The 27,301-nt window shown below is 42.2% G+C and overlaps 1 protein-coding gene across 1 annotated transcript in view; it reads left to right on the top strand.

The window, feature by feature from the left end:
- Hspa4 (heat shock protein family A (Hsp70) member 4) overlaps positions 1–26,453 on the top strand; it is a 41,485-nt gene extending 15,032 nt beyond the window's left edge. The window contains exons 4-20 of the mRNA XM_040748612.1: positions 524–664; positions 2,900–3,022; positions 4,663–4,762; positions 5,071–5,204; positions 6,777–7,021; positions 10,646–10,722; positions 13,420–13,571; positions 14,194–14,300; positions 15,550–15,683; positions 16,491–16,672; positions 17,455–17,544; positions 18,663–18,815; positions 20,187–20,312; positions 21,086–21,193; positions 23,616–23,735; positions 24,126–24,287; positions 24,446–26,453. Of these exons, the coding sequence (XP_040604546.1) occupies positions 524–664; positions 2,900–3,022; positions 4,663–4,762; positions 5,071–5,204; positions 6,777–7,021; positions 10,646–10,722; positions 13,420–13,571; positions 14,194–14,300; positions 15,550–15,683; positions 16,491–16,672; positions 17,455–17,544; positions 18,663–18,815; positions 20,187–20,312; positions 21,086–21,193; positions 23,616–23,735; positions 24,126–24,287; positions 24,446–24,649 (2,358 nt within the window). The 3' untranslated portion in view covers positions 24,650–26,453. The remainder of the gene's footprint in view (positions 1–523; positions 665–2,899; positions 3,023–4,662; positions 4,763–5,070; positions 5,205–6,776; positions 7,022–10,645; positions 10,723–13,419; positions 13,572–14,193; positions 14,301–15,549; positions 15,684–16,490; positions 16,673–17,454; positions 17,545–18,662; positions 18,816–20,186; positions 20,313–21,085; positions 21,194–23,615; positions 23,736–24,125; positions 24,288–24,445) is intronic.
- Positions 26,454–27,301: the final 848 nt, after the last annotated feature.

Below are 27,301 nucleotides of genomic sequence, written 5' to 3'. Positions count from 1 at the left end.
CCCAGCTAGGACAGTTTATTAACAAAGGGAAAGTACTCATGAGAATGAGAGTAGGCTAGGCAACTGAGGCTAAAGCATACCTTAAGGCCTATTGGTGTACATCTGCCTGCGTGTGTGTGGTGGTGGTGGTGGTGTTCTGAATATAGTATCTCAATATGTAACCCTGGTTGACCTGGAGCTTGTGGGTGATCTTTTTGCTCTTGCCCTTAAATGTTGGAATTGCAGTCATGTCCCACTGAGCCTGGCTCTAAAAGGAAATTTCGTGAATTAAAAGGATTCTAACTAGCTGGGTGGTGGTGGCGGTGGCAGTGGTGGCGCACACCCTTAATCCCAGCACTTGGGAGTCAGAGGCAGGCGGATCTCTGAGTTCGAGACCAGCCTGGTCTACAAGAGCTAGTTCCAGGACAGTCTCCAAAGCCACAGAGAAACCCTGCCTCGAAAAAAAAAAAAAAAGATTCTAACTAATCTGAGGCTGTTGAAAATTGAAAACTGAATGGTCTTTCTATGCTGTTTTCTCTTCTAGATAATTTCCAATGCCAAGAATACAGTTCAAGGCTTTAAAAGATTTCATGGTCGTGCATTCTCTGATCCATTTGTGGAAGCAGAAAAATCTAATCTTGCATACGATGTTGTGCAGTTGCCCACTGGATTAACAGGCATAAAGGTAAGGTTCTGCAGATAACTATTGAGAATTTTCAGTTCAGTGTGTGTCAGTGTTGTTTTGATAAAGCGGTAATGAAACACTGTGTGTCATCCCCCCTCCTGCTCGTGTTCCTCCCCCCTCCCCCAACAGGGTTTCACTGTGTAGCCTTGGCTGCCCCATAACTCACTCACTTTATAGGCCAGTCTGGCCTTGAACTCGTCAAGATCTAGAGATCTGCCTGCACACACACACCCACACCCCTCATATATACACACACACACACACCCCTCACACCCACCCACCCACCCCAGTGCTGGGATTAAAGGTGTGTACTACCACTGCCAGGTCAAACATTGTATGTACCTGGAGCTCTCAGTCCAGAAGAGGGCACTGGATCCCCCGGGACTGGAATTACAGATAGTTTTGAACTCTCATGTGTGGTTACTGAGAATTGAACTCCCGTCCTGGAAGAGCAACCAGTGTTCTTTAACTACTGAGCCATCTCTCCAGACCCAGTAATGAGAATGTTTAAGAACATTTCTTGCTGATAAAGGCTGGCAGTCTTTAACTGTGATAGTTTGGGAGCTATTGATGGTGCTCTTCTCTCTGCATTGTAGGCCTGGGGAGTGACACTAACTCAGTCACTTCTGTTTGTGGTGTTCACAGAGAGTGGCCTTCTCAAGGTGACGTTAGAGAAGACTTATGGAAGAGCAGGCCAAAATATAAAGTTAAAGCCAGGGACATGGCTGTAGTCATGGTAGGACTGAAGCTGCAGAGATGTTTTAGGGAAGAGTGAATTTGATCTTTGTCTTTGAAACAGTACAGAAGAATCTTTGTGGAGCAGTAGCTATCCTGTCATATAACACTGAGAGGTTGGGATGCAGGCTGGGTAACATACCTGCATCTCCTACAGTCAGGGAATAAAAGGAATATAGGCAAATGAGCTTTAGAAAGCTGGTATTTGATGTATGTTTTTGTTTTTTTTTTTTTTTTTTTTTGAGACAAGGTCTTACTCTATAGTCTAGCCTGGCCTGAATTCACCTGCTTTGGTCTCCTGAGTGCTGGGATTACAGGTGTTAGCCACTGTCCTTAGCTAGGTGTGGTATTTGAGACCACACCAGTTGTAGAAATAAGAACCATGTGGTTCTTACTGGGACTGAAATGGTGCTGGGAGTATAGTTCCGTAGTATACCAATTTATGAGATCTAGATTCAATCCTAGTACCATAAAACAAACAAAAAAACAATATCAAGTAGTGAGAAGTGAGAACAGTATGCACTGTAGCAGAGAATTCACATTAGGAGAGAAAGTTTAAAGGTGACCCTCTGTACATGCTACGGCATGCACTCAACCTTCCTGAATAAGTAAATGTAATTTTAAAATGATGACTAGGCTTATATAAGGTACCCGTGGCAGTAATCTCACAAGAGTTTGAATGGCTCACTGAGGGGTAAGGCTGGAGTTTAGCAGAGGGAAAGGGGGAAAGGTTTTATGAGGAAATGGGGACTTGGTGTCAAGAAGTAGGACAGCTGTGGCAGAGAAAGGAAGACCGTGAGGGATTGGTTCATGTAGACTCCAGGCGTAGGAACTGACCAAGTGCCAGGAGAAAGTCAGTAGGTGGGGCAGGTTACAAAGGGGCTTAGTGAGGGGAGTCTCCCTATCTGTCATGATGTAAAGTGAGCAAGTGCCAGCTTCTGCACTGAATTGGAATTGGAGGGAAGTGAGGAGGTGGTTGCTCTGACAAGCTCCTCTCCAAGCTGAGGGGGATGGGAACAGCTTGCTGTTCTTCCAAGGGTTTCAGACTTTATCCAGGGCAGGGCTTTATCATGAAATGTTTCCTGAGACTTGGTCAACATTTATTCTTTAACCTAACAAGCATTTATTGTGGCTGTGTAGATTCTGGGGCATAATGATCTCAAGACCACTTGTGTCCTGGTGGGGAGATGAATAATGTAGGATCACAACACGGCCTATGGTCCGTCAACATAGTATGCCAGGTGGCAAGTCAGTTTCTACCAGCAGTCTTTTTATGGCAGGGCAGGATGATTTGCTTTTGGCTCAGATTATTGCCTCAATGTTTGCTTTAGGTTGTGATTGCTTTTCTCAAAGTGTCGTGTTTGAAATGTAAATTAAACAAAAAAGTGACTTTGAAGGTAACTTTGTAAAGACAGCATTCTCCAGTGCCCTGGTGAGACACTGCTCCATTGATGAGGATGTAACAGTGAACTAGGATTGGATCCTTGTGTCTTCTTGCAGGTTACATATATGGAAGAAGAGCGGAGTTTCACCACCGAGCAAGTGACTGCTATGCTTTTGTCTAAATTGAAGGAGACAGCAGAAAGTGTTCTTAAGAAGCCTGTGGTAGATTGTGTTGTTTCGGTGAGTATGGCTCTTTGGTTTTAGGGAGCTGTCTTAAAAGCAGGGAACAGAAAGCTGTTAACTGCAAGTAAAAATTGTTACTGTGTCAGGTTGTAGTGGTAATTTTGCAAAGTTATATTTTTGAGACAGGATCTCACTGTAGTCTGGACTGGCCTGGGAGTTTGCTGTGTAGACCAGGCTGGTCTTCCATTTGGTGGCTATTCTCTTCCCTGTACGTCTTAACTTGTGCCAAAATTGCAGACATGGCCCAGCTTGCCTGGCTAAAAGGAAAAAAATCACCTAATCACCTATCCACTCACCTAATCTCAACCAACTTATAGCTCTGTTGTACCCATTTAAATCTTGTCTGTCCTTCAAGCCTCATTTGAAACCCCAATTTTCCCTAGATTTTTTTTCAGTACCTAGTGTAGTGCCTAGGGACAAGATAGCTACTTTATTGAATGAATTGAATATTACGTGTAAATGTCTGCCTGTATTTTCCCACTCTCCTTCCTATATCTAATATTAAAAACACTTACTTGTCCTCTGTGTGTCCTTGTTTAGATGGGAGCCTGGTTACTTGTAGTAGTCTCATATGTATTGTATGGTGGGTCTAGAGGCTGTTGAATTGTAGGTATCTATATTGCCTTTGCCATATAGTGCCCTCATTTATTGCCATTGTTATCTCCTTGTTCTAGTTAGGGTTATTGTGATTAAACAACATGATCAAAAGCAACTTGGAGAAAACGATTTAGTTTATGCTTGCCCTTCACTTTTGATCATTGAAGAAGTTCGAATAGGAACTCAAATAGGCAGGAACCTGGAGGTAGGAGCTGATTGTCTAGGCCACAGAAGAGCTGCTTACTGGCTTGCTTCTCATGGCTTGTATTGCCTGCATTGTTGTAGAACCCCAGGCCACCAGCCCAGCGGTGACCCAACCCAAAATGGACTCGACCCTTCCCCATCAATCATTAATAAAATATCTTACAGGCTGGTCTGTAACTCCATCTTAATGGGAGCGTTCTCTTAATGGAGGCTCCCTACTCTGAGATAACTTTTAAGTGTATCAAGTTGATATAAAACTCTACCACATTGTTTTCGCTCTTTGACCATTTTGTCTTAATGGGTTTTTGATGGCAAAGCAGGGCTGTTGGGTGCTCTTCACTGCAGCTTCCTTGGTTATCAGCAAATTGGAAAGTAGTAGTGTGCCATGTTGTGGGGATTGAAGAATAGAAAGGTTGCCAGGAGCCCAGGTGAAGGAGGGAGAAGGTAACGAAGCATAAGGTGTAAGAACATGTGTGACATATTCTTCATCCAGGTAATGTGTAGAAGTTCACAAATATCCTTCCCTAGCATGTATAGCATTGTGGACTTGATAGCAGATAGCGTGAACCATGCTGCTTATATAAGTAATTTAGTACAGTCAGCTATTTTTAATTGGTTAAGGGAAAAAATTCCATTAGTTTTTAAATTATATTTTTGAGGAAGGGTCTGTTTAGCTCATGTTAGCTTTAAACATGTTGGCTTCAGAGCCTCCTAAGTGCTGGGATTACAGATACATAACCTCCACAATTAGCTGGAGGGAACTATTTATGTTCCTGGATGTCAGGCAAGGACCAGCTCTTTGCAGGCCTTTGTAAAGAGAGTGGTTTCTTTTATAGGTTCCTTGTTTTTATACTGATGCAGAACGCCGGTCAGTGATGGATGCCACACAGATTGCTGGTCTCAATTGCCTGCGGTTAATGAATGAAACAACTGCAGGTAAGAGGGATTAATGAATGAGGCAAATGTAGTTAAGAGGGATTAATAATGAAGCAGCTGCAGATGACTATTAAATCCTGCTATTGGACTTGTTAAATATTGAAGCTGGTTAACATCGAATACTGTGATGTTAATGTTCTACATGAATACATTAATGCAGTGCTTGTAAAGAAATTGATTCTGTCTCCCAATACAGTACACAGTGTAGATGGTTTCTGAGATATAAAACCAGTTTTTTTAATTGCTTAGATGAATTTTAGCATTTAGGAGATACTATGTTGAATTTACCTTTCCTTCCTCTTGTGTAGTTGCCCTTGCATATGGAATCTATAAACAAGATCTTCCTGCCTTAGAGGAGAAACCAAGAAATGTAGTTTTTGTAGACATGGGACATTCTGCCTATCAAGTTTCTGTATGTGCATTTAATAGAGGAAAACTGAAAGTAAGTATTTTCCAGAGGACTGGAAATTACAAATACGATTGTTTATAAATGTTTGACTGACAGATTAGATGGGGTTTTTTTTTCACCAATGCAAGCTTGTTGTGAAGCCATCTGAGCTGGAACTCAGATATTATGGTGGGAGGAGTGGAGGTTGTGAGTCCAAACAAATTATACCCAGAGTTAGTATAAAACAAGAAAGTAAAATAAAATCTTGAGCTGGGGATAGTGGCTCATACCTTTATTCCCAGCACTTGGAGGCAGAGGCAGGCTTACCTCTCTGAGTTGGAGGCCATCCTGGTCTACAGAGTGAGTTCCAGGACAGCCAGAGAGACCCTGTCTTGAAAAACAAACAAAAAAGTTACGTTTTACAGGCTTTGTTCCTTCACAGAAATGTTGTCCCCTCCCTCCCTCCCCTCTTCCTCCCCTTCTTCTCCCTCCCTCCCCTCTTCCTCCCCTTCTTCCCCCTCCCTCCTCCTACCATCTTCCCTCCTCCTACCTACCTCTCTCCCTCCCCCTACCTCCCTTCCTCTCTCTCTTCTCCGCTCTCCTCATCTCCCCCTCTTCCCGCCTCTGTTTTTGGAGACTGTGGAACTAGTCCTGGAACTCACTCTGGCCTCAGACTCATACAGATTACCTGCCTCTGCCTCCAAGTGCTGGCACTAAAGGCATGTGCCACCACTGCCTGGCAAACTTGTCATCTTTTACTGGATCTGCTTTGGGTCTAATACTTAAAAATTGTGCTACAGATTTGGGAAACTGTTAGTGCAACTGTGCCGTACTTACGTGACACATAGAAGCATGGTTGTGTTTAAAGACTTCTGCAGCTCTCTGACATTGAGCTGATTAGAGCGACATACCACCATTTTGTTAATAGTTTCTTGTTAATAGTTTTGGACTAGAAGTTGGTGCATGTGTTTGGCCTTGATTGTGAAACTCCTGTTGAGTCAGATTGGTGGAAATCTTGGAGATGTGTAGTGGTTTCTACCACGGTAGGCGTTAGCAAACCCAAAGATGGTCTTTCCTTTCTGCATCTTTCGCATAATGTGTAGAACAGAGAGTATTTTTTAATACTTTATTTTATTATTATGTGTGTTGATGTTTTTGCCATGGATGTTGGGTCTCCTGAGTTGGAGACAGGTGTGAACCTGGGTTAGACATCGCTTTTGACCCTGAGCCATCTCTTTAACCCCAGTAAGAGAGTATTTTTTGCTCACGTTGTAGTTGAGGCTGTTCTGGATCTCACAGGCTTGTGGCAGTCCTCTTGTCTTAGCCTCAGGATGTTTTCATTAGTGGAGTGAGCCATACCCTTTTCAAGGTGTTTGCATGTGTCTGTGTTATTTATTTTTTTCCCCCCTTCAAAGAAAGAAAAAGTTTATTTAGTACATTGACTGGGCAGTGATAAAGGACTTGCCTGTTTCATTGTGTAATATTATTAACAAGGATTGTGTGCTACATCCTTACTTTCAGCCTTGATAAACGCACTTCTAAACCATAACCCTTTAAAACAATAGGTATGTATCATGGTAAACTTTAAAATTGGTTAACTGTTGGGTTATCTTTTTTCCCCTGAAGGTTTTGGCGACAGCTTTTGATACAACACTGGGAGGCAGAAAATTTGATGAGGTGTTAGTAAATCACTTCTGTGAAGAATTTGGAAAGAAGTACAAGCTAGACATAAAATCTAAAATCCGTGCTTTATTACGACTGTCTCAAGAGTGTGAGAAACTCAAGAAATTGATGAGTGCGAATGCTTCAGACCTCCCTTTGAGCATTGAATGTTTTATGAATGATATTGATGTATCCGGAACTATGAATAGGTAACCATATTAATTCTTAATGTTAAATGAACTGTGACTTTCCATTTTGTTTAACTGATTATTGAAGTCATGGTGGTTAAGGTGTTAAAAATTGCAGGTCATCTGGGACCCAGTTTTTATGTAAAGGCTGGATCTGGTGATTCTAGTAATGGAGACTGAAAGTTTAGTTCTGGTAATTTAAATGTTTCTGAAAGTCACTAGTTAACTTAAGTACATATTAGACACAAATTACTAGTTTTCATAAAACTACTGAACCATGCTTTAATGCTTGAATAGGATAAATTTAGGCACCAATTAAAAAAATAGTTCTTTGAGTAGTTCAGGATCATTTGAGGGCAGTACCTCTTCTTGTACAACACTGCAAGAATTCTGGGTAATTGACATTTAAGGCTATTTCAGAATCAGTGTTATTGTTTGATTGTGTTGCTTGGATGAGGGAGTGAGATGTTCTTTTGGCTGTGAAATCCATTGGTAGAATTCAGGCAAGACTGATGACTTGTTTGGGGAAGTGAGCCTGAGTGACCCTTAAAAAATTTGAGATGGTATTTATTGTTGACCACTGTCCAAGTTTATTCTTGCTTACCCTTTTCTCTTGCTTAGAAATTTCTCCTGTTTTTATACAGTGTAGGGGCCTCTCCTCCACCCGGAGTATGTGTGTGTGTGTCGGAGAGAGAGGGCGAGGGAGAGGGAGAGAGAAAGGAGAGAGAGTGGGGGTGGGGAGGGAGGGTGGGCCAGTATGTTTCAGGTATTTGTTAGTCAAATGCTGTTTATAAGAGAGAAGTAGGGGTGTTTAGAATCTGATATTTTTAAAATGTTAATTTTTTTTTGTATATGGGTTCTTGGTCTTCACATATGTCTGTGGACTACATTGTCCTTGGTTTCTTAGGGGTCTGAAGAGGATGTCTAATGTCTGGGAGTAGTAAAGACAGTGAGTCACATTATGGATGCTCAAAATTGAACTTGGGTCCTCTGAAAGAGTGGCCAGTGCTTTTAACTGCTGAATCATGTATCTCTCTAGTCCTGAATGTTGCTTTGCTGTTGGGAAGGAAAAAACAGGTTGTTCTCCAAAACCACCCCCTCCCCCAAAAGTAAAAAAAAAAAAAAAAACCAATAAACAAGTTGTATTTTATCTACATGTGAGAAACACAGATTATTTTATCTTAGATTCTTATTTTATAGCTTTCATTTTCTTAAAATGACTAATTTTTGAAATGAATGAGATTAGATTCCTTTCAACAGTATAGTATATCTTCTGAATTAGTTTTGTCTTTAGTTAAAAAAAAAAGTAAAGGCTAGAGGTGTGACTCAGAGTGCTTGGTTAGCATTCCTAAATCCCTATGTTTGTATACCACCACCACCACATAATAGGCAGATAAGTCCACGTTCAAGTCAGGCTAGAGAGATGGTTGGACAAATAACAGTGATTGCTGTCAATCTCCAGGATCCACATGGTAGAAGGAAAGAACCTCCAAGTTTGTGTCATCACAAATGTAAACACATCCATTAAATGTAAACACACTCATTAAAAAGCAGTAAGTTCGAAGGTTAGCTATATAGTGTGAGGCCAGTGTAGTCTGCATAAGAAATTGCTATCATTTCCTTGAGAGTAGGTCCCTGTGCAGTGTCACCTCATTTAATCATCTGAGTAGGTGTGATATCTCCAGGTGTTAAGTCAGCCAGCTGCTCAAATGTGTACCATCAAATGAGGTAGAGGCCAGCATGGGGCATATAAGATCCCATCTCAAAAAATGTGAGTTTGAGGCTAGCCTGGTCTACAGAGTGAGGTTCTGGACAGGCAGGACTACACAAGGAAACCCTGTCTCAACACCCCCCCCCCCAAAAAAAATTTTTCCAGAGTGTGTAAGTGGTTCTTGGTTATAGTTCAGATTTAATCTGCATACATCACAGCACTGGAACTGAATGTGTGTTTTGCATGATGGTTTTGAGGCTCATTCACGGAAGTATGCCCCAGTGATGGTCAACAAATGGTAATGGGGTTGTGTGACTGTACGGTGTACCCTTTATCCATGAGCATTTACTCTTAGCTGTGCTGTGAGTAGCTAGGTAGGCTTTTGTGAACAGGTGCTTGAGTGTCTTCAGTTCTTTGAGGTGCACACCTAGGAGTTGAATTATTGGCTCATCTGGCAGTTAAGGACCCCCCCCCCCCCCCTCCACACACACACATACAGGATTTTTCTGTGTAATAGCCATAGCTGTCCTGAAACTTACTCTGTAGACCAGGCTAGCCTCAACTCATAGATATTCACCAGCCTGTCAGGGATGCAACATTCTCTGTTGAGGTCCTCCGGGGCATTACTACTGGCTTGTTTTGTTCTTAAATACCTTGTGGTTAGTTTTAATATCTATTCATTTACAATATGTTTTCACTTCCTTTTTTTTTTTTTTTGGTAGCTGTTGGTAGACTTCACATGAAGAAACTCACTATTTTAAATGTACAGTTTAGTGGTTTTATATATGTTCATAAGATGTTCAGTCATAATCATTGTCTAATTCTGGAATGTTTTTGACATTCTCCAAAAGAGAAAGGAATTCAGTCCCAATTACTATGAGTTCCTTCCATCTCAAGGCAGCTGTCAGTATACTGTCTTTGTGGATTTGTTATTCTTTTGTTCATTTTTAGTTGAAATAAGTGAAATAAGTATTTTCAGTTTTATGAACTTTCCAAGGACAGGATGGTCCTTCAATTTCCTATTTCATTAAAAAGTCTGCCAGACACTATGGCCTATCGGCTGAAGAGGGATACTTCAGTGTTACAGAAAAACTTTGGGTGACTGTCTAAGCAACAAGATGTCTCTGTCAATTCTAGAGTTTATACATTATCCTCCTGAGGTCTTGGATGGAGTTGAAGACATAGTTATGGTTCTTCCTTAGTTATGATAAAAGATAAATTACATATAAAACTTTAGACTCACAAAGATAGATGATAGAATTCTTTTAATTTGCCAAATGTTAATGAACTAAATATTGTAACTATAATTCTTGTGTGATAACTGGTTTATTATATATAATTTTACTATGTTAAGGTTAAAACCTTCCTTTTTATTTAGACAGAAAAGAAATGATGGAGGATGTATGTTGTGAATATATGTTTCTCTTATTGGTTGATAAATAAAGCTGTCTCAGCCAATGAACAGGCAGGATGTAGCCAGACAGGAAGTTGGCAGGGCTATTAGACTAGGGGAATGCTGAGAAGAGGCAGGCAGAGAGGAGCCACCAGGGAAACACCATGTAGCTGCCGAGGGAGCAAGAGGTCTGGGCATCATTGGTGTAAGCCAAGACAAAGTGGAGATACATAGATTAATAGAAGTGGATTAATAATTAAGACAGGGTTAGCCAAATAAGCCTGAGTAATCAACCAAACAAAAGTCTATAGTTAATATAAAGCTTGGTGTATTTATTTGGGACTAAGGGGCTGTGGAACCAGACAGCACAGAAACCTCCATCCACATGGCAATGCTGAGTTTAACATTCCAAGCAAAAAGTTGGTGTTCATTTTACATTGCCCAGAGCTGCAGTTACCACATCCTTGCCAGTGCTTTTTGATGATAGCTTTCTGTTCTACACACAAGTGGAATGTGGTTTAATCTATTGTTTCTTTAATAGAGGCAAATTTCTGGAGATGTGTGATGATCTCTTAGCAAGAGTGGAGCCACCACTTCGCAGTGTTTTGGAACAATCTAGTAAGTATTTTTGTCATTGAATTGTTTGTGGATCTGAGACTCTGGGACTGCAAATGTATTTCATGTTATAATTTTCTCCTCCCTGTCAAATATTTGTTGCATGAACACTGTTGGTTCTATGCTTCAATAAGCTTTATCTGCTTCTTGGAATGTTTCTTCTCCCTAAAGCCACCTTCTATGAAGATGCAGTTTTTTCTTTCAAACACAGATGAATATCTAAATCTTGTATGGTGGTCTGTATTTTTGGTTGTGAGCCTAGCCTTTAACGGCTGAGCCATCTCTCCAGTGAGCCCTTGGTTAGCTTGGTATGGGTCTGAGAGATAGCTTAGTTGGTTAAGGCTTGCAACTCAATCATGAAGGCCTTTGTGTGGCTCCTCGGCAGCCACATGAAACCCAGGTGCAGCCGCACACACTTGTAACTTCCAGCACTGGGAAGGTAGATGACTCCTGAATCAAGCTTGAGGACCAGTGGAAGAGTGTCAAGAAATGGGGTTAGAGAATTTGGTTCAGAGGTTAGAGCAGTGTCTGCTCTACCAGATAACGGAGGTTCAAGTCATAGTATCCACATGACCCCCTCTTCTGATCTCCATTGGCATCAGGCATGGTATACACATGGTTCATGGACGGCCATCATGCACAGACACATGCAGACACCCATATACCTAATAAAATAGTTTAGGAAGATAAAACTTTGAAAAAGTAGAGGATGGAGGTGGGGAGGTACAATGTACCTGCATTTTAGTAGGAGACAGAAGGGTTAGAAGTTTTGAAGGTTACCATCAAGTTTAAGGCCATCGCAGGCTATAGAGATTCTGTTTCAAAATAATCCAACACTCAGGATGCAGAGGCAGGTAGATCTCTGTATTCTAGGACCCTGTTGCAGAAAAACAAAAGAAAACAGATAAATATACAAAAATAAATACAAAAATAAAGTGGAGAATGAGAAGGAAGACATCACATGTTGACTCACTTGAGCAAAGGAAGACATGCAAACCACATGTATGTTGTTGTTGTTTTTTTTTTTTTTTTAATTTTCAAGACAGGGTTTCTCTGTAGCCCTGGATATTCTGGAACTTAGTCTGTAGACCAGATTGACTTCAAACACATGTATCTTTTATAAGATACTCTAAGTTTGTTTCAGGCTTAAAATGATGACAGCTCACTTAGGAATACTTTTAACTACAACAGTTTGAACACAATATTTACCTTTTTTAGTCAGTAATTCAGGGTGTTGAATTGGCTTGGGTCTTTCAGTTGGGTTTTTTTTTCTCCCCCCTTCAAAAATAGGGTTTCTCTGTGTTAACAGTCCTGGCTGTCCTGGAACTTGCTTTGTAGACCAGGCTGGCCTCAAATCTGCAGAGATGTGCCTGCCTCTACCTCCCAAGTGCTGGGATAAAAGGTGTATACCACCACCACCCAACTTTTGACTTGCACCTTTGTTGTTGGAGATGGAGTTTTTCTCTGAATCTTTGGCTGCTCCGGAACTCATTCTGTGTACCAGGTTGGCCTTGAACTCACAGAGATCCTCTTGCCTCTGCCTCCAGAGTGCTGGGATTAAAGGTGGGCTTGGTTTAGCCGGGCGTTGGTGGCACACGCCTTTAATCCCAGCACTCGGGAGGCAGAGGCAGGCCGATCTCTGTGAGTTCGAGGCCAGGCTGGACCGACAGCCTCTAAAACAGAGAAACCCTGTCTCGTAAAACCAAAAAAAAAAAAAAAAAAGTGGGCTTGGCTTGGGTCTTAAGTCAGTTGTGATGGGTAAGTGTGTTTTCACTTTGGAGTTTGGGAGCAAGAGTGTTAAATCCCTCATGCTCCCCAATTTTCCTTCTGAGGGGAAGGAGGAATTGTTTCAGGTATATTGCTTATGCTGGTCTGGAATTCTTGGACTTAAGCCAGTTCCTTTCTTCAGCCTACAGCTAGAACTACAGACACATGCTTAATGGCCTGGCTACAGCTGTTTCTTTTTGAAAAATGAGTGGAAGTTAGAGGACAACTAGTCAGAGTTGTTCACTTTCCATATTTACATGGATTTTGGAGACAGAACTCTCAGCTCAGCAGGTCTTCTCAGTATGTGCCTCAACCCACTGAGCCATCTCACCAGCACTCAAAGCCAGTTTCTTTAAATGCTCTTCTCAAGAAATAGTGGTTGTTAGATAAAAATGTGACTGGGAAATCAAGTGGCATTAGGTAGTTTTGAGCAGTAGTGGAGCTTTGCCATACTCCTTTTTCAACCTCTGATACTCAGGAGGTTGTACCTGGGCTCTGTTTGGGACTCTGTCTTGTACCCTGACTGAGCACTGGAGTGACTAGTTGGGTCTAAAAACCTCTCTCCTTCATGGCAGGTCACGGATGACTTAGTATTTGAGGCCCACATGCTGGAATGTTAGGTCTCTTGACGGTTGTATGACACTCTTAGGGCATGTAGGACTTATACAGAGTAAACTATAGTGCTTGGCCAGTGCCTTCCAGATCCCACTGTTGTACTGCTCTTTATTGTTTTGAAAATCAGGTGACTACTTTCCCCAGAGGCTACCTCCTGTGTGAGCGTGTGCGCATATGCATGTATATTTTGGGATGGGGACATGAGGGAGCAGAGTTTTGTTTATGTCTGTGCATTAGTTCACCATATGCTCTTACTTCTTTCTTCATTGTAAAATATTGATTTAAAGATTCTATAAATGTTTCATTGTTGTGGCTTAGAGTTAAAGAAAGAAGATATTTATGCAGTGGAGATAGTTGGTGGTGCCACACGAATCCCTGCAGTGAAAGAGAAGATCAGCAAATTTTTTGGTAAAGAACTTAGTACAACATTAAATGCAGATGAAGCTGTCACTCGAGGCTGTGCCCTGCAGGTGAGTTTGTTTTTTTCATAGATTATAACATGCCTATATCTACCTGTTAACCTGAGGGCAATGTCAAAGTGTAAGATTCTGAAGCCTTTGTTTGAAATGGGTAGGTGATGTACGTAAAATATATTGGTTGTGTAGCATGTATTAAAATGAACTGAAAAGATACATAAGCTGGGTGGTGGTGGCACATGCTTCTAATCCCAGTACTTGGGAGTCAGAGGCAGGTAGATCTCTTGAGTTTGAGGCCAGTGTGGTTGGCATAGTGAGTCCAAGGCAGCCAGGGGCTACACAGAGAAAAATTGCCTAGACCAAAAAAAAAAAAAAAAAAAAAAAACCATGCAACAACAACAACAAAGGTGGGAGGGGCCACATAGATACGCTCCTGGAATTTGTTGAATTGTCTATTAATGTGTGAAGTAGTGTACTTCAAGTTCATGGGAGCTGGTAGAGCAAAACTAGGTTACACGGTAAATTTGACAATGACAGTAGTTTGTAGATTGTTCAGAAACTATTACATTACTACTTAAAATTATAAATCAGTGATTGCTTCCTGAAGTCATTGTAGTTATAGTAATACCAATTTATTATATATTTATGTGTCATGTAATTTTTACAATTATTCTAGTGTGCAATCTTATCACCTGCTTTCAAAGTGAGAGAATTTTCTATCACTGATGTGGTAGCATATCCAATATCTTTGAGATGGAATTCTCCAGCTGAAGAAGGCTCAAGGTAATGCATTGTCCTTCCTTTACAGACATGTCTGTCGGGTAAATGAAACAAAGTGACACTTGTCAGTATAAACTCATGGCCAGGGATGTTGGTGAATCCCTATAGTCTAGCATGTGACAAGTGGAGGGAAGCAGGAAGGTCAAGAGATAAAGGCTGTCTTCAGCCTCGTTCTGAGTTTTTTAAAGACATGAATGAATTAGTGTCCTGTCATTTAATTTTCTATACTTGGTGCCATTGAGATTTGGTGTCCTTTGGTGCTGATTGGGTATCCCAGCCCCCCCCGCCTGCCGCCACCGCTTTGTTTTTTGTTTTTCAAGACAGGGTTTCTCTGTAGCTTTGGAGCCTGTCCTGGTACTCATTCTGTAGACTATGCTAGTCTCTAACTCGTGGAGATGTGCCTGCCTCTGCCTCCCCAGTTTGGGATTAAAGGTGTGTGCCAGAACTGACCAGCGGGTATATTCCTTTTTAAAAGGAACTTATTTTTGCCAGGAGTTCCAGGACAGCTAGGGCTATTACACAGAGAAACTCTGTTTTGAAAATCCTAAAGGAGAGAGAAACAGAAAAAGCATGTTTTTTTTTTAAATGCTCATTAAAGAATTGCTTTTTTTGTTGGTTTTATTTGTATGAGTATTTTATCTGCATGTACTGCATGTATGCCGGTATGCCTTGTCAGTGGCTGGTGGCTGAGAAGTTGAGAAGAGGGCGTTGAATCCTCTAGAACTGAAGTTAAGACTGTTGTGAGCCAATTTGTGGGGGCTGGGAGTCAAACCCATGTCTTTTGGAAGAGCAGCTAATGCTCTTAACTGCTGAACTATCTCTCTGACATCTCTTAAATAACCTGGAAATACTATCAGGAGAAGCTAGGACTACTCAATAATTGCAGTCCTAGGATACACGTGTCAAAAGTGTTAAGAATATCATGAATTTGAGAATATCATGAATTTGGGTTAAAGGTTAGGTGGGTGAAATGCTTGTCATACAAGACCTGGTTCAAATCCCCAGAACCCATGTAAAGCTCAGGTGAGATGGGAGGTGGCGTTTGGTGAATCTGAGGTGCTTGCACTCTGGGAGCCTGGAATGGACAGCAGCAAATAGCAGAGACCCCATCTTAAATAAGGTTGAAGGCTGTCCTCTGACCTTAACATGCACACACCTACGAACCTCCAGAAAATAAATAAAAAGACTGGGATAAATTAATAAGCAAGATTAATATTTATCTGTGGGGTTTCATCTTTTTTTTTCTACCTAGTGACTGTGAAGTCTTCCCTAAAAATCATGCTGCTCCTTTCTCCAAAGTCCTCACGTTTTATAGAAAGGAGCCTTTCACTCTTGAGGCCTACTATAGCTCTCCTCAGGATTTGCCCTATCCAGACCCTGCTATAGGTAAGTACAATTGGAAACTAGAATAGTAATAAATACTTGTCTCTACTTGGAATACCAAAAGAAAGAAATTACTCAAGTTGACGGTAGTCTTTACAAACTGGGAATGTTATGATTTGGAAATACTATCTCTTGAGAAGAGAGAGACCAAGATTTCTGTAAGATGTGTGCTATGGATGAAGAGCAGGAGCTGCCTCAGAGGCCTGTAGAAATTGTGCAAAGGAAGTTGGCTGCCCAGCTTTCCATTTGTAGGATAGGAAGGACCATGCCAGTCATACCCAGAATGTTTAACTTCTGTATCCTTTTGTGTCTTACTTCTTTCCAGTACTGGCCTAGCCTTGGGCATGCTCTCAAACACCTTAGTCTTCCACACTCTTCCTCTGAACCCACTGTGTGGCTGACCTCTCCCACTGGCTTTTTCTCTTTTGGGCAACTGCCAAGAAGTACAGTTTTGCCTGTTCCACAGTCATAAAATTGTCTTCGAGCTTTAAGAAAAAAACTTCCAAAACAAACCCTTGCTATAGTAGTGATATTTACAAATGATAATTTCTTAGCAAATTATATAAACTTGAAAATTTAAAAAGTAAATTATGGAAATTGGACACTTTACACTCTGGCACAGCATATGCAGGGGACTGGAGAAAAATGCAAACCAGCAGGAGACATTTGAGCTCTCAGTGTGAGGCTGGCAAGAGCGAGCTTTGTGTGAGAGGAAGGAGAAAGCCACCATGTTGAAATGATCGTAGCCTGGTAGCTTTTATTATTATCTATATGGACGTTTAAGTTCAGCATCTTTTCTTAAACCCCTAGCTCAGTTTTCAGTTCAGAAAGTCACTCCGCAGTCTGATGGCTCCAGCTCCAAAGTGAAAGTCAAGGTTCGGGTGAATGTCCATGGCATTTTCAGTGTGTCCAGTGCGTCCTTAGTAGAAGTGCACAAGTCCGAGGAAAATGAGGAGCCCATGGAGACAGATCAGAATGCAAAGGAAGAAGAGGTAACCTGGATGTTTTATGCCATTTGGCTGGTCAGCTGACTGGCTGACAGGAGCGCACTGACAGCTGCTGAGTGGGTTTGTACGGGCCTCACTCAACCCGGAAATGGACTCTTCTTCAGAGCATTTCTCAGCTTAAACTACTATTGATCATAGGAAAGTACTCTTAAGCCTGTTGTTTTCAAAAGTGCAATAGATGACGTACTCTTGATTAATGTGGGTCTATTCCTCTTTGTACGTCAGACTCCAAAAGCTTGACTCACTTCCCAGATGTGGTGTGGGGTGGGATTCAGGCTCCAGCCTTCTGCATGGCGTCCTGAACTGTGCCCATAGGTTACCCACATCGAGCTCTTGGCTCAGGTGCTCCACAAACTTCTCTTTGCTGCTGGAAGAATTCTCTGGGTTTCTTCTTGCCCCCAGCATTGAGATCACAATGGTGGTGTAGGAACTCTTGCCAAAGTCAGAGCTCTGGGAGTGGCATGTGGAAGGGAAGGGAGCTCACGCTTGCTTCAGAGTCCAGTTTGCCACACTCTGCTGAGGGCTTTCTGCTTCACAAAACAATTCTGTATTTTGTCCACCTCATACAAGCACACATCTTATGTTGTGGTGTTGAACTCCAGAGAGGAAAACTTTGTGTCCTGGGTAACTTGTGTATAGTTTTTGAGACTCAGTGATCACTGGTAGGTCAATAGGAGTTCTAGACCATGTGATTTTGAGTGTTGGTGAGGGCTGCCTAGTTTTTGTTAGATACTTCTGGTTTCAGTGTTTAATTTGACTGTTTACAGAAGATGCAAGTGGACCAGGAGGAACCACATGCTGAAGAACAGCAGCCACAGACCCCAGCAGAAAACAAGGCGGAGTCTGAGGAAATGGAGGTACAGCCTTAGAATTCTCAGTCTCTTACAAACCCCAGGCAGGGGCTGTCTTGGAATGTGGTTAGACACTACAGTTTGTTTGTTTGTTTATTTATTTATTTATTTATTTATTTACTTGCTTACTATGTATACAGTGTTCTGCCTGCATGCATGTCTGGCATCCAGATCTCGTTACAGATGGTTGTGAGCCACCATGTGGTTTCTGGGAATTGAACTCAGGACCTCTGGAAGAGCAGCCAGTGCTCTTAACCTCTGAGCCATCTCTCCAGCCCCCAGACATTACAGTTTTTATATACTGCATAGTGCTTTGGAAAGTTTAAAAGAACATATACCAATAACTTGTTACTGATGAAACAGTAAGACATAAGATTTCTTTGCTCAAATTTTGCTAAGTTTTACTCTGGTTGTGTGTGTAGAAAAAAATTATTATTTTTGAGAGGAATTTTCTGTGTAGCAGTTCTGGAACTTGCTTTGTAGATCAGGCTGGCCTAAAACTCAGAAATATGCCTCTCTCTGCCTCCCAAGTGTTAGGATTAAAAGTGTAAGCAGCTGCCACCTGGGGTGAAGGAAAAATTTTTGTTTTTTATTTGTTTCGAGACAGGGTTACTCTAGCTTTGGAGTGTGTCCTGGAACTCACTATGTAGACCAGGGTGGGCTGGAACTCACAGAAATCCACCTGGCTTGACTCTTCCTCTTCCTGCATGCTGGATTAAAGGCGTGCACCTTTATTGCTTATTTGTTACTTTCTGTCTTGCAGAATAAAACTCTGTACCTGTCCTTTCCCAGATCCCTAATGACCATCATTATGTTTTCCTCCTGAGTTTACCACTTCAGATACAACAGAGTCACTTTTAACTATCTTTTCTTTTTTTCGGACACAGGATTTCTTTGTGGCTTTGGAGCCTATCCTGGAACTAGCTCTTGTAGACCAGGCTGGCCTCGAACTCACAGATCCACCTGCCTCTGCCTCCTGAGTGCTGGGATTAAAGGCGTGCGCCACCACTGCCCAGCCACTTTTAACTTTCTACATGATAATCATGAGTTACTTTTGACTTGATCGATTTTAAATTTAGGTTAGTCTGTATGTTTTTATTCTTCATAGTTTTTTTTTCCTTTAGACCTCTCAAGCTGGATCAAAAGATAAAAAGACGGACCAACCACCTCAAGCCAAGAAGGCGAAAGTGAAGACCAGCACTGTGGACCTGCCCATCGAGAGCCAGCTGCTGTGGCAGCTGGACCGAGAGATGCTTGGCCTATATACAGAGAATGAGGTACATTCACACTGCAGCCTTCAGGGTGGTGGTTCTTAACCTTCCTAATGCCTTTTGTATAGTTCCTCATGTTGTGATGATCCCAACCATAAACCTCCCTCCCTCCCTCCCTCCCTCCCTCCCTCCCTCCCTCCCTCCCTCCCTCCCTCCCTCCCTCCCTCTCATTTATCTGTCTATCATTTATTGGATTTTCTAGGCAGGGTTTCTCTGTGTAACAACCCTGGCTGTCCTGGAACTCAAGTTTTTAGACCAGGCTGGCCTTGACAGAGATCTGCCTGTCTCTGCTACCCACTGGACTATACAGTTATTTTTGTTGGTACTTCACAACTGTAATTTTCCTATTGTTAAGAACTGTAATGTAAACATCTAATATGCGACCCATGTAAAAGGGTTACTTTAGACTTTGCCAGTTTGGACTATTCTTGGTAAGAGCAGATTTAAGTAGTATAGCCATGGCTTGTTAATGTTCTTTGTGTATGATAGTAACATGATGTCTGCATTGCTTGCTCTGTCAAGAGGCTTTTTGCTTTTGTCTCTCCCTGACTGTCCTGAAACTCACTATGAAGACCAGATTGACTTGATCATAAAGTTCCACCTGCCTCCATCTCTCAAGTTTTGGGATTAAAGGTGTGTGCTACCACCACCACCACCATGCTACGCTGTCCAGAGGCTTTTGGTTTCGGGGAGTATTGCTTAGTTTTGGGGAGTATATGTGGATTTGAGGTGACGAGTCAGAGCAGCTGGTCAGTAGAAGGCACATAGCTAAGGCAGGTCCTCTGTATCTGCCAGATCTTGGAGCAGTTCCGTTTGACAGGACCTTCATCAATACTTTTGATTTTTCTTAGTGTTCTATAATAAAGAAGCAGCACACCATATGACTTTAAAATTGTTTCTTAAAATTTTAGTTTTCTTTTTTTGTTGTTGTTGGGGAGCTGTTCTGGACTCGCTTTGTAGACCAGACTTGGTCTTGAACTTAGAGATTCCCCTACCTCTGCCTCCCAAGTTCCAGGATTAAAGACAGGCACCACCATGCCCAGGAAAACAAAAAAGTTCTCATCAACGGCATCACGAACCCCCCAATATGGGTTTCTCTGTGTACCCCTGGCTATCCTGGAGTAGAACGTGTGAGATCAGAGACGTGTGCTACCACTCTTGTCTTAGATATATTTCATTTAATATTGATTTAATATTTTCACTACCCCTTCCCCCCCAAAACCCTACAAAACCGATCTTCAAATTTTCTTCCAGATTATATTCCTAGCTTTATTTTGTTGGGGTGACTAAAAGGAATTGCTCTTTTTGTGTTAGTTGATGCTTAAGAAGAAATGGTCATAGTTGGCCTTGTGTCTAATTCATTGCTACTCTTCCCAGGGTAAGATGATCATGCAGGATAAACTGGAGAAGGAACGGAATGATGCCAAGAATGCTGTGGAAGAATATGTGTACGAGATGAGAGACAAACTTAGTGGTGAATATGAGAAGTTTGTGAGTGAAGATGTAAGTGTGCTGCTCCCTTATTGTGGGCGTGTAGGGAAATCTTCAGATACTTGAGAAGGAATGTCTGCTACTTTGTGTGTGTGACCAAGATACTAAAAATTTGCTAGAGGGAAAGAGAACTTAGTGGCTAGGAGCACTTGCTGCTCTTTCAGAAGACCTGACTGGTTCTCAGCTCCCCTGTGGTGACTCACAATGTCTAAAACTACAGTTCTAGAGAAGTGACACCCTTTTCTGGCCTGCATGGTGTACAAGTACATACAGGCAGGCAAAACATTCATATGCATAAAATAAACTCAAATACTGAGAAATGTTCCCTTTGAGTGTGAGTTACATAGTTGTAAGTTTTTGACTATGCATGTTTTGTTTACATGTATGAAGGGTGCACATGGATGTGAGTTCATATAGAGGCTCAGAATTGATGTCTGATGTCGTCTTTGATTTTTCACTGCTTTGGTTTTTGAGGCAGACTTTTCTTGAACCTGCAACTGGCTGGTGTTTACTATTCTAGCTAGCCGGCCTATTCCAGGGATCTCCATCTCTTGCTTCCTGAGTGCTGCGATTACAGGAGCCAACATGCCTGCTTGGCTTCTACATGGGTTCTGGGTATTGCAAGCACATTAACTACTAATGATCCATTTCCCCAGCCCTATTTTATTTTCTTTCCTGTTAAAATGTTTCCTGTTACAGTGCATGTACGTGTGTGTGTGTGGCGGTGGGGGGGGTATGAGGGAGGGAGGGAGAGAACATTATAATCATGTTTTCTTTCTTTCCAGGATCGTAATAGTTTTACCTTAAAATTAGAAGATACTGAAAATTGGTTGTATGAAGATGGAGAAGACCAACCAAAGCAAGTTTATGTAGACAAATTGGCTGAATTAAAAGTAAGCGACTCTTAGGCAGAGGTGTCTGTGCCTCCGTAGCTTCCAGAGAGAGGAAGTAAAGAGCCCAGGCTAAAAATGCTTTGATGACCTAATCCTTTATTCTTCATTATAGACTGAGTTAGCCTTCTGTTCCAGTGAGTTAAGATTGAGGACCTTCTCGGTGTCAGGACATAGAAGGAGCTGCAAGTCCTGGCTCTGCCTCAGAGGTGTCTGCCATATAGTGGGAGTCAGGGCTTTCTCCCACAGTGTAGCTGAGGTGTAGTATGGTTTTCTTGTGGGTGAAAGCAAAGCATCTCATGTATGTGTGAGGAACTCAATGGTAAAACTTGTAGACAGAGTTTCTCCTGGTCCCACAGTCATTTACTCCCAAATAGACACACAGAGACATATTAATTATAAACTGTTTGGCTGATGGCTCAGACTCCTTACTGGCTAACTCTCTCTTAATTTTTAACCCATAACTATTAATCTGTGTATTTCTAGATGGCCTTATCTTACCAGAGAATGCCTGGCACATCCTATCTTTCCTGTAGCTACATGGCTTCTTCTTGAAGCTTCTCTCTCCTCTACCCAGAATTCTCCTTGTCTGTTAGCTCTGCCTATACTTCTTGCTTGCCTACTGGCCTACCAGTGTTTTATTCATCAACCAATAAGAGAAACATATATAGAAGGGCATCCCCCATCAATAACTGGAAAGTATTACCCTGTTTGAGGCCTTTGGAAAAAAGTTATAAATTCACCAAGAAGAAACTGGACATTCCCTATTGTTTTGACTTTGTAGTGTGGATTTTCCGGAGGAACTAGGCATTACAGCTGTCTAAGAATAGTGCCTGGGACTTACTTAGCTCACGCTGGCAGGGATACAGTTGGTCTTGCTAGCTATGCTTTTGTTTTTTGAAACAGTCTCTGTGTGTCGCCTAGCTATTCTGGAACTCAGTAAGTAGATCAGACTGGCTTTGAGCTCAGATCCACCAGCCTTTGCCTTCCAAGTGCTGGAATTAAAGGAATGCACAACCAGTGTGCAAAATGTTTTTCTTTATTACCCAGGAGATGCCAATCATGTAAAAGTCGAGGCCAGTCATCACAGCCATCATGGCTAGTGTCTTTTCTGTACCTTCTCCCAACTTGAGTTAGACTTTGTGTGTTTGGGTTATGTTTAATACAAAGCATTTCAATGTGCTTGTAAAACCCACCGCCTCGTGCTGCACCATCATTGCACCAGAAATCTCCAGTGTCACTGTGATGCGTTTTCATTTCCTAAACAGTGATCATTTAGTTGATTTAAATTGGGACCCAGATACAGTGCACATAGGTCTCCTTGGGTCTCCTCAAGTATGTCTGTGGCTGACCTTATTTTCTGCCTTTTCTCATGTATGTGCTGTAGAGACAGGGTCATTTGTTGTGGAGAATTTTCTCTGGGGGTGGATTTTGCCACTTTTTAAAAACAGTTCTATTTCTTTCTTTATGTATATGAGTGTGATGCCTGCATGTGTGTCTGTATGTCACTTATGTGTCTGCTTTCCAAGGAGACCAAAAGAGGATGTTGGATACCTTGGAACTGGAGTCACAGACAGTTGTGAGCCACCATGTGGGTGCTGGGAATTGAACCTGGGTCCTGCAAGGGCAGCCAGTGCTATAACCACTGAGTCATCTTTCTGGCCCCCGAATTTTGTCACTTTCAGCTTGATAGTGGTGTTGTGGTTAGCTCAGACTCAAATATGGCTTAAAGGTGTTGTTGAGATTTTACTTATTTTTAGTGTGAATGTATGTCTTTGCACTGTGTCTGTGCAGTGTCCTTGAAGGCCAGGAGTCTGATTGCATCTATAACAGATGGTTCTGAGCCATCTAGCAGTGGGTGCAAGGACTTGAACCCAGGTTCTCTGAAACAGTGGCCAGTGCTCTTTAGCTGCTGAGCCATCTCTCCAGCCCCTCCAGTGTAGTTTTTGTTGGTTTATTTTTGAGACAGGGTCTCTCTGTGTGTAGTCCTGGCTGTCCTAGTACTTGTTCTCTAGACCAGGCTGGCCTCAAACTCATAGAGATCTGCTTGTTCCAGTGTGTTTTTTATTTAATAAGAAAAATTGTTGGGGCAAGTACATTTAGAAGACATAACTTTTGGAGGCCTGGCTGTCCTCCTACTGTGAGAACTGGGACTTGGTTAGTAATGAGAAATTCCACTTGGGACAGTCTTGATTCTTGCACATGAGCAGTCAAAGAAGGAGCCTGGTACATGTGATGGTTTGGAAAAACATTTAGCTTAATGTACATGCATGTATTGTATTGTTTATATATTTGTGTATATTCATGTGTGACACACATACCCAGAGAATTACACTTTAGTCCCATTATTCTTAGTCCTTGTAGCAGCAGTGTAACTTAAATAGTGTAAGCTACCCCTGTACAAACCTGTGTATTTTCCTGTTAGAATTTAGGTCAGCCGATTAAGACACGGTTCCAGGAATCTGAAGAAAGACCAAAGTTATTTGAAGAACTAGGGAAACAAATTCAACAGTATATGAAAGTGATCAGCTCTTTCAAAAACAAGGTATCTTATTTTAATTTTCCTATGATTTTGTTTAGGACACTGTATTTGGTTTTTTGAGATAGTGTTCCTTTGTGTAGCCCAGCCTGGTTTGGTACAGGCTGGTGTGAAACTTAGAGATCTGCCTGCCTCCTCTTCCTGAGTGCTGGGATTAAAGGCGTATTTTATTAGTTTTATTCTTGTGCACATATAAGGTATTGGAGTCTTCTTGGGGCTGGAGTTTCAGGTGGTTTTTTAAGCTGCCCAATGCGGGTGAAGGGAACTGAACACGGGAGCAGCAAGTGCCCTTAGCCACTGAATTTTCTTCAGCCCCAAAATGAGAAGATTTGAAAGGACAGTATTGGGCAGGGGTGGCTTATTCTTGGTACTTAGCTGTCCACTCCCCACTTACAGGAGGACCAGTATGAGCACTTGGATGCTGCTGACATGACGAAGGTAGAGAAAAGCACCAATGAAGCCATGGAGTGGATGAATAGCAAGCTGAACCTGCAGAACAAACAGAGCCTGACGGTGGATCCAGTTGTCAAGACAAAGGAGATCGAAGCCAAAATTAAGGTAGTCTTCAGCTTTGAGTGCTTTGGTCTTTCCTTGGCACCTGTTTTGTTATTAACAGTTGGGACTTCATTATGTTTCTTAACTGCTGGGGTTTAACATGCAATATAAAATGTGTTTAATTTATAAGAAATCATAGTTTTCTTTCTTTACCATTCTAGGAACTGACGAATATTTGTAGTCCTATAATTTCAAAGCCCAAACCCAAAGTGGAACCCCCAAAGGAGGAGCCAAAACATGCTGAGCAGAATGGACCAGTGGATGGCCAAGGAGATAGTCCAGGTCCCCAGGCTGCCGAGCAGGGTGCAGACACAGCTGTGCCTTCTGATGCAGACAAGAAGCTTCCTGAGATGGACATTGATTGATTCAACACTTGTTTATATTAAAACAGACTATTATAAAGCTTTAAGTTGTCAACTTTGTTCTAAATATCAACTAGAGCAAGCAAATACTGGAGATTTCTTAGTTTTTAGGGGACCTTGGGGGTGGGGTATAGGTAATGTGTGGAGCATTTTGACTTCTAACTAGTTAGATCCAGAGATGAAATGCACTGACTGTCTCTCTTCATTACGATCCTGTTTAAGAGCTCAGCTAGTCTTTCTGAGTTCTTGCCTCCCTCCTTAGTGTTTTAATCATGCTTCTACAAGATGAAGTGTCTTTGGGAAAGCTGAGCTCTAGCAAAAGCAGAGACAGCTGCCAGACAGGCTTTTCTTTATGTATGACAGAAGCTCAAATTATGCTTGTAGAGTCTGGATGGAGATCACCCACCACCAGTATTCTCAGCCTGGGGTGTGTGTGGCTGGCCCTTCCTCCATTTTTGAGGGCCAGAGCATGGAAAAGCATAGATTAACACAGGAGCGTAGAGTGCAGCAGGGCCTGCTCTGAGGCCACATTGCTCTCCATTCCCAGCCCTGTCTCCCTTCTCCCTCAGCAAGCAGTATAATGCCACACGACCTCTTCCCTTAAAGTGAGCTTTAGTGAATCAAGGGACTTGGATGCAGTAGCTTCCCATACTTCCTGAAAGTACGTTCACTAATGCAGAAGCATCACAGTCTAGTTTTCCCTTCAGGTTAGGTTGTAGATAACATGGTTGGGTGTAGGCATGGCGAGTCTGAGCTATCCATCCTTGCTTATTGTGGTGGAAAGATTTGTACCCTGACCTTCTCAAGTGGGAGATGTGTGTGTAAGTTAGAGAGTTGGACGCAATAGGATGAGAGTTCAAGGTTCTTAGCACACTTACTGTCACCTGTGTTACTGTTACTATGTGTCATGAATCTGCCAATCTGTATGTTAAAACAACTGACAGATTGTAAGCTATTGCTCTGGATGAGTCTGAAATTAGTGTTAAGGTGCTCAAGGTCACAGAACACCTCATTGTTGACTGCAGACAGTGTCAAGGCATCACACATTTCCTGGGGCAAAGTCTATAGGAAGATGTTCTAGAAATAAAGGGATTCCTGCAGTATAGGGCAGAGTTGGTTACCTGCCTTACAAGTGTTGGTTGTTATGTTCTGGGTCTTTGTAATCACTGATCTCTGTAACAGAGCCTATCTGTTTATTTTTGCTTGTTGGAAATAAGCTTAAAACCATGCATAGTTAGATTCACTATGCCTTCTGTCTGTCTACACAGAAAGTGCTGTAGCTCTCAAATGCTCTAGAGTCAGTTGATGAGGGAGGAGGAAAGAACTCCAGTGTAAGCGACTCCCGCTCAGCACAGGCCTGGAGCTCCCAGGCCCAATGTACACTCTGCTTTGCTGCAGGAGTGCCCGCTGGCCTTGCTGTGAGGCCAATAGCTATTTCAAGTGCAGGCTAGGCTGCAGGATTAAGCCAACTCTTATGCAACTGACTGTTCTTAATGATCATTTCTCATAAACATTGTGTGTGTGGGTGGGAGGGTTCGGGTATTGGGGTGGGGATAGAATTTGAAGTTTAAAGTTAAAGCTAGGAATCAGATGATCTGCTTTCGCTCTGTCTAGACATACCGATTGGATTTATGTGGAGGCAGGTCAGTGGCAACTGATGATTTGTATGCAAACAAACATTTATCCAGGTTGCGTTATCCAGATTGGTTTGTTAAAAACTCAAGATCACATTCTTACACTAGGAAAAACAGTAAACATGAGACAAAGTTTAGGAAAAACTAATAAAAGAAACCTGTCTTAACTTGAATGGTTTTCTTAATTTCCTTATGTGGTCGTGTGAGTGTGTGTGAGAGAGGGGAATACTCTTTCATGCAACTTCCTTACTTGAATGTAATGCTGTCATCCCTCTAGGCCCCCTACTTGGTGTAGGAATTCTCTACGAGGCCTGCTTTTAAGTTTGACAGCAGTAGAAGATCCAGAGTGCTAGTGGGCACATGGTGTGTGTCCTGTGATGTGCGTGGGAACGGGAATGAAGCATGAGACCTGTACTGTCAAGTCATGGGTCCTGGATGGGGAGAGTCAGGGGTATTAGTGTCTGAAGTTATACCCCCTTTACTCCCTCCTTCCCTTTCCCCCTCTCAACACAACCCTGTCTGTCCAAGAACCCAGGCCCCCTGGAAGAGCCATCAGTTCTCTTAACCATGGAGCTATCTTCCCAGCCCTCACTTTCTTTTTCTCTTACTGATGGGATGAAATCAAGCTAGGTCATTGTTTTGGTGTCTTCTCATTCTTTCCCTTGGTTTTGATTTTTTTTCTTCCAGACAGGGTTTCTCTGTGTAGCTTTGGAGCCTGTCCTGGCACTTGCTCTGTAGACCAGGCTGGGCTTGAACTCAGAGATCCACCTGCCTCTGCCTCCCAAGTGCTGGGATTAAAGATGTGTACCACCACTGACCAGCATGGGTAGGTTCTTTCTGTGTATTTTTCCTATTGTGTGTGTGCTCCCAGATTAATAGAGAATTTGGGATTTTGTGGTGTATTTTAGGGCTGGACAGATGGCTTAGTGATTAAGAGTACTGACTGTTCTTCCATGGACTTGGGTTCGATTCCCAACACCCACATTGTGGCTCATAATTGTTTATAACTCCAGTCCTAGGG

The sequence above is a fragment of the Mesocricetus auratus genome, unplaced genomic scaffold (genome assembly GCF_017639785.1).
Source record: "Mesocricetus auratus isolate SY011 unplaced genomic scaffold, BCM_Maur_2.0 Super-Scaffold_100007, whole genome shotgun sequence".
NCBI lineage: Eukaryota > Metazoa > Chordata > Mammalia > Rodentia > Cricetidae > Mesocricetus > Mesocricetus auratus.
Note: the sequence above shows the minus strand (reverse complement) of the source record. Positions and strands in the feature narration are given on the sequence as shown.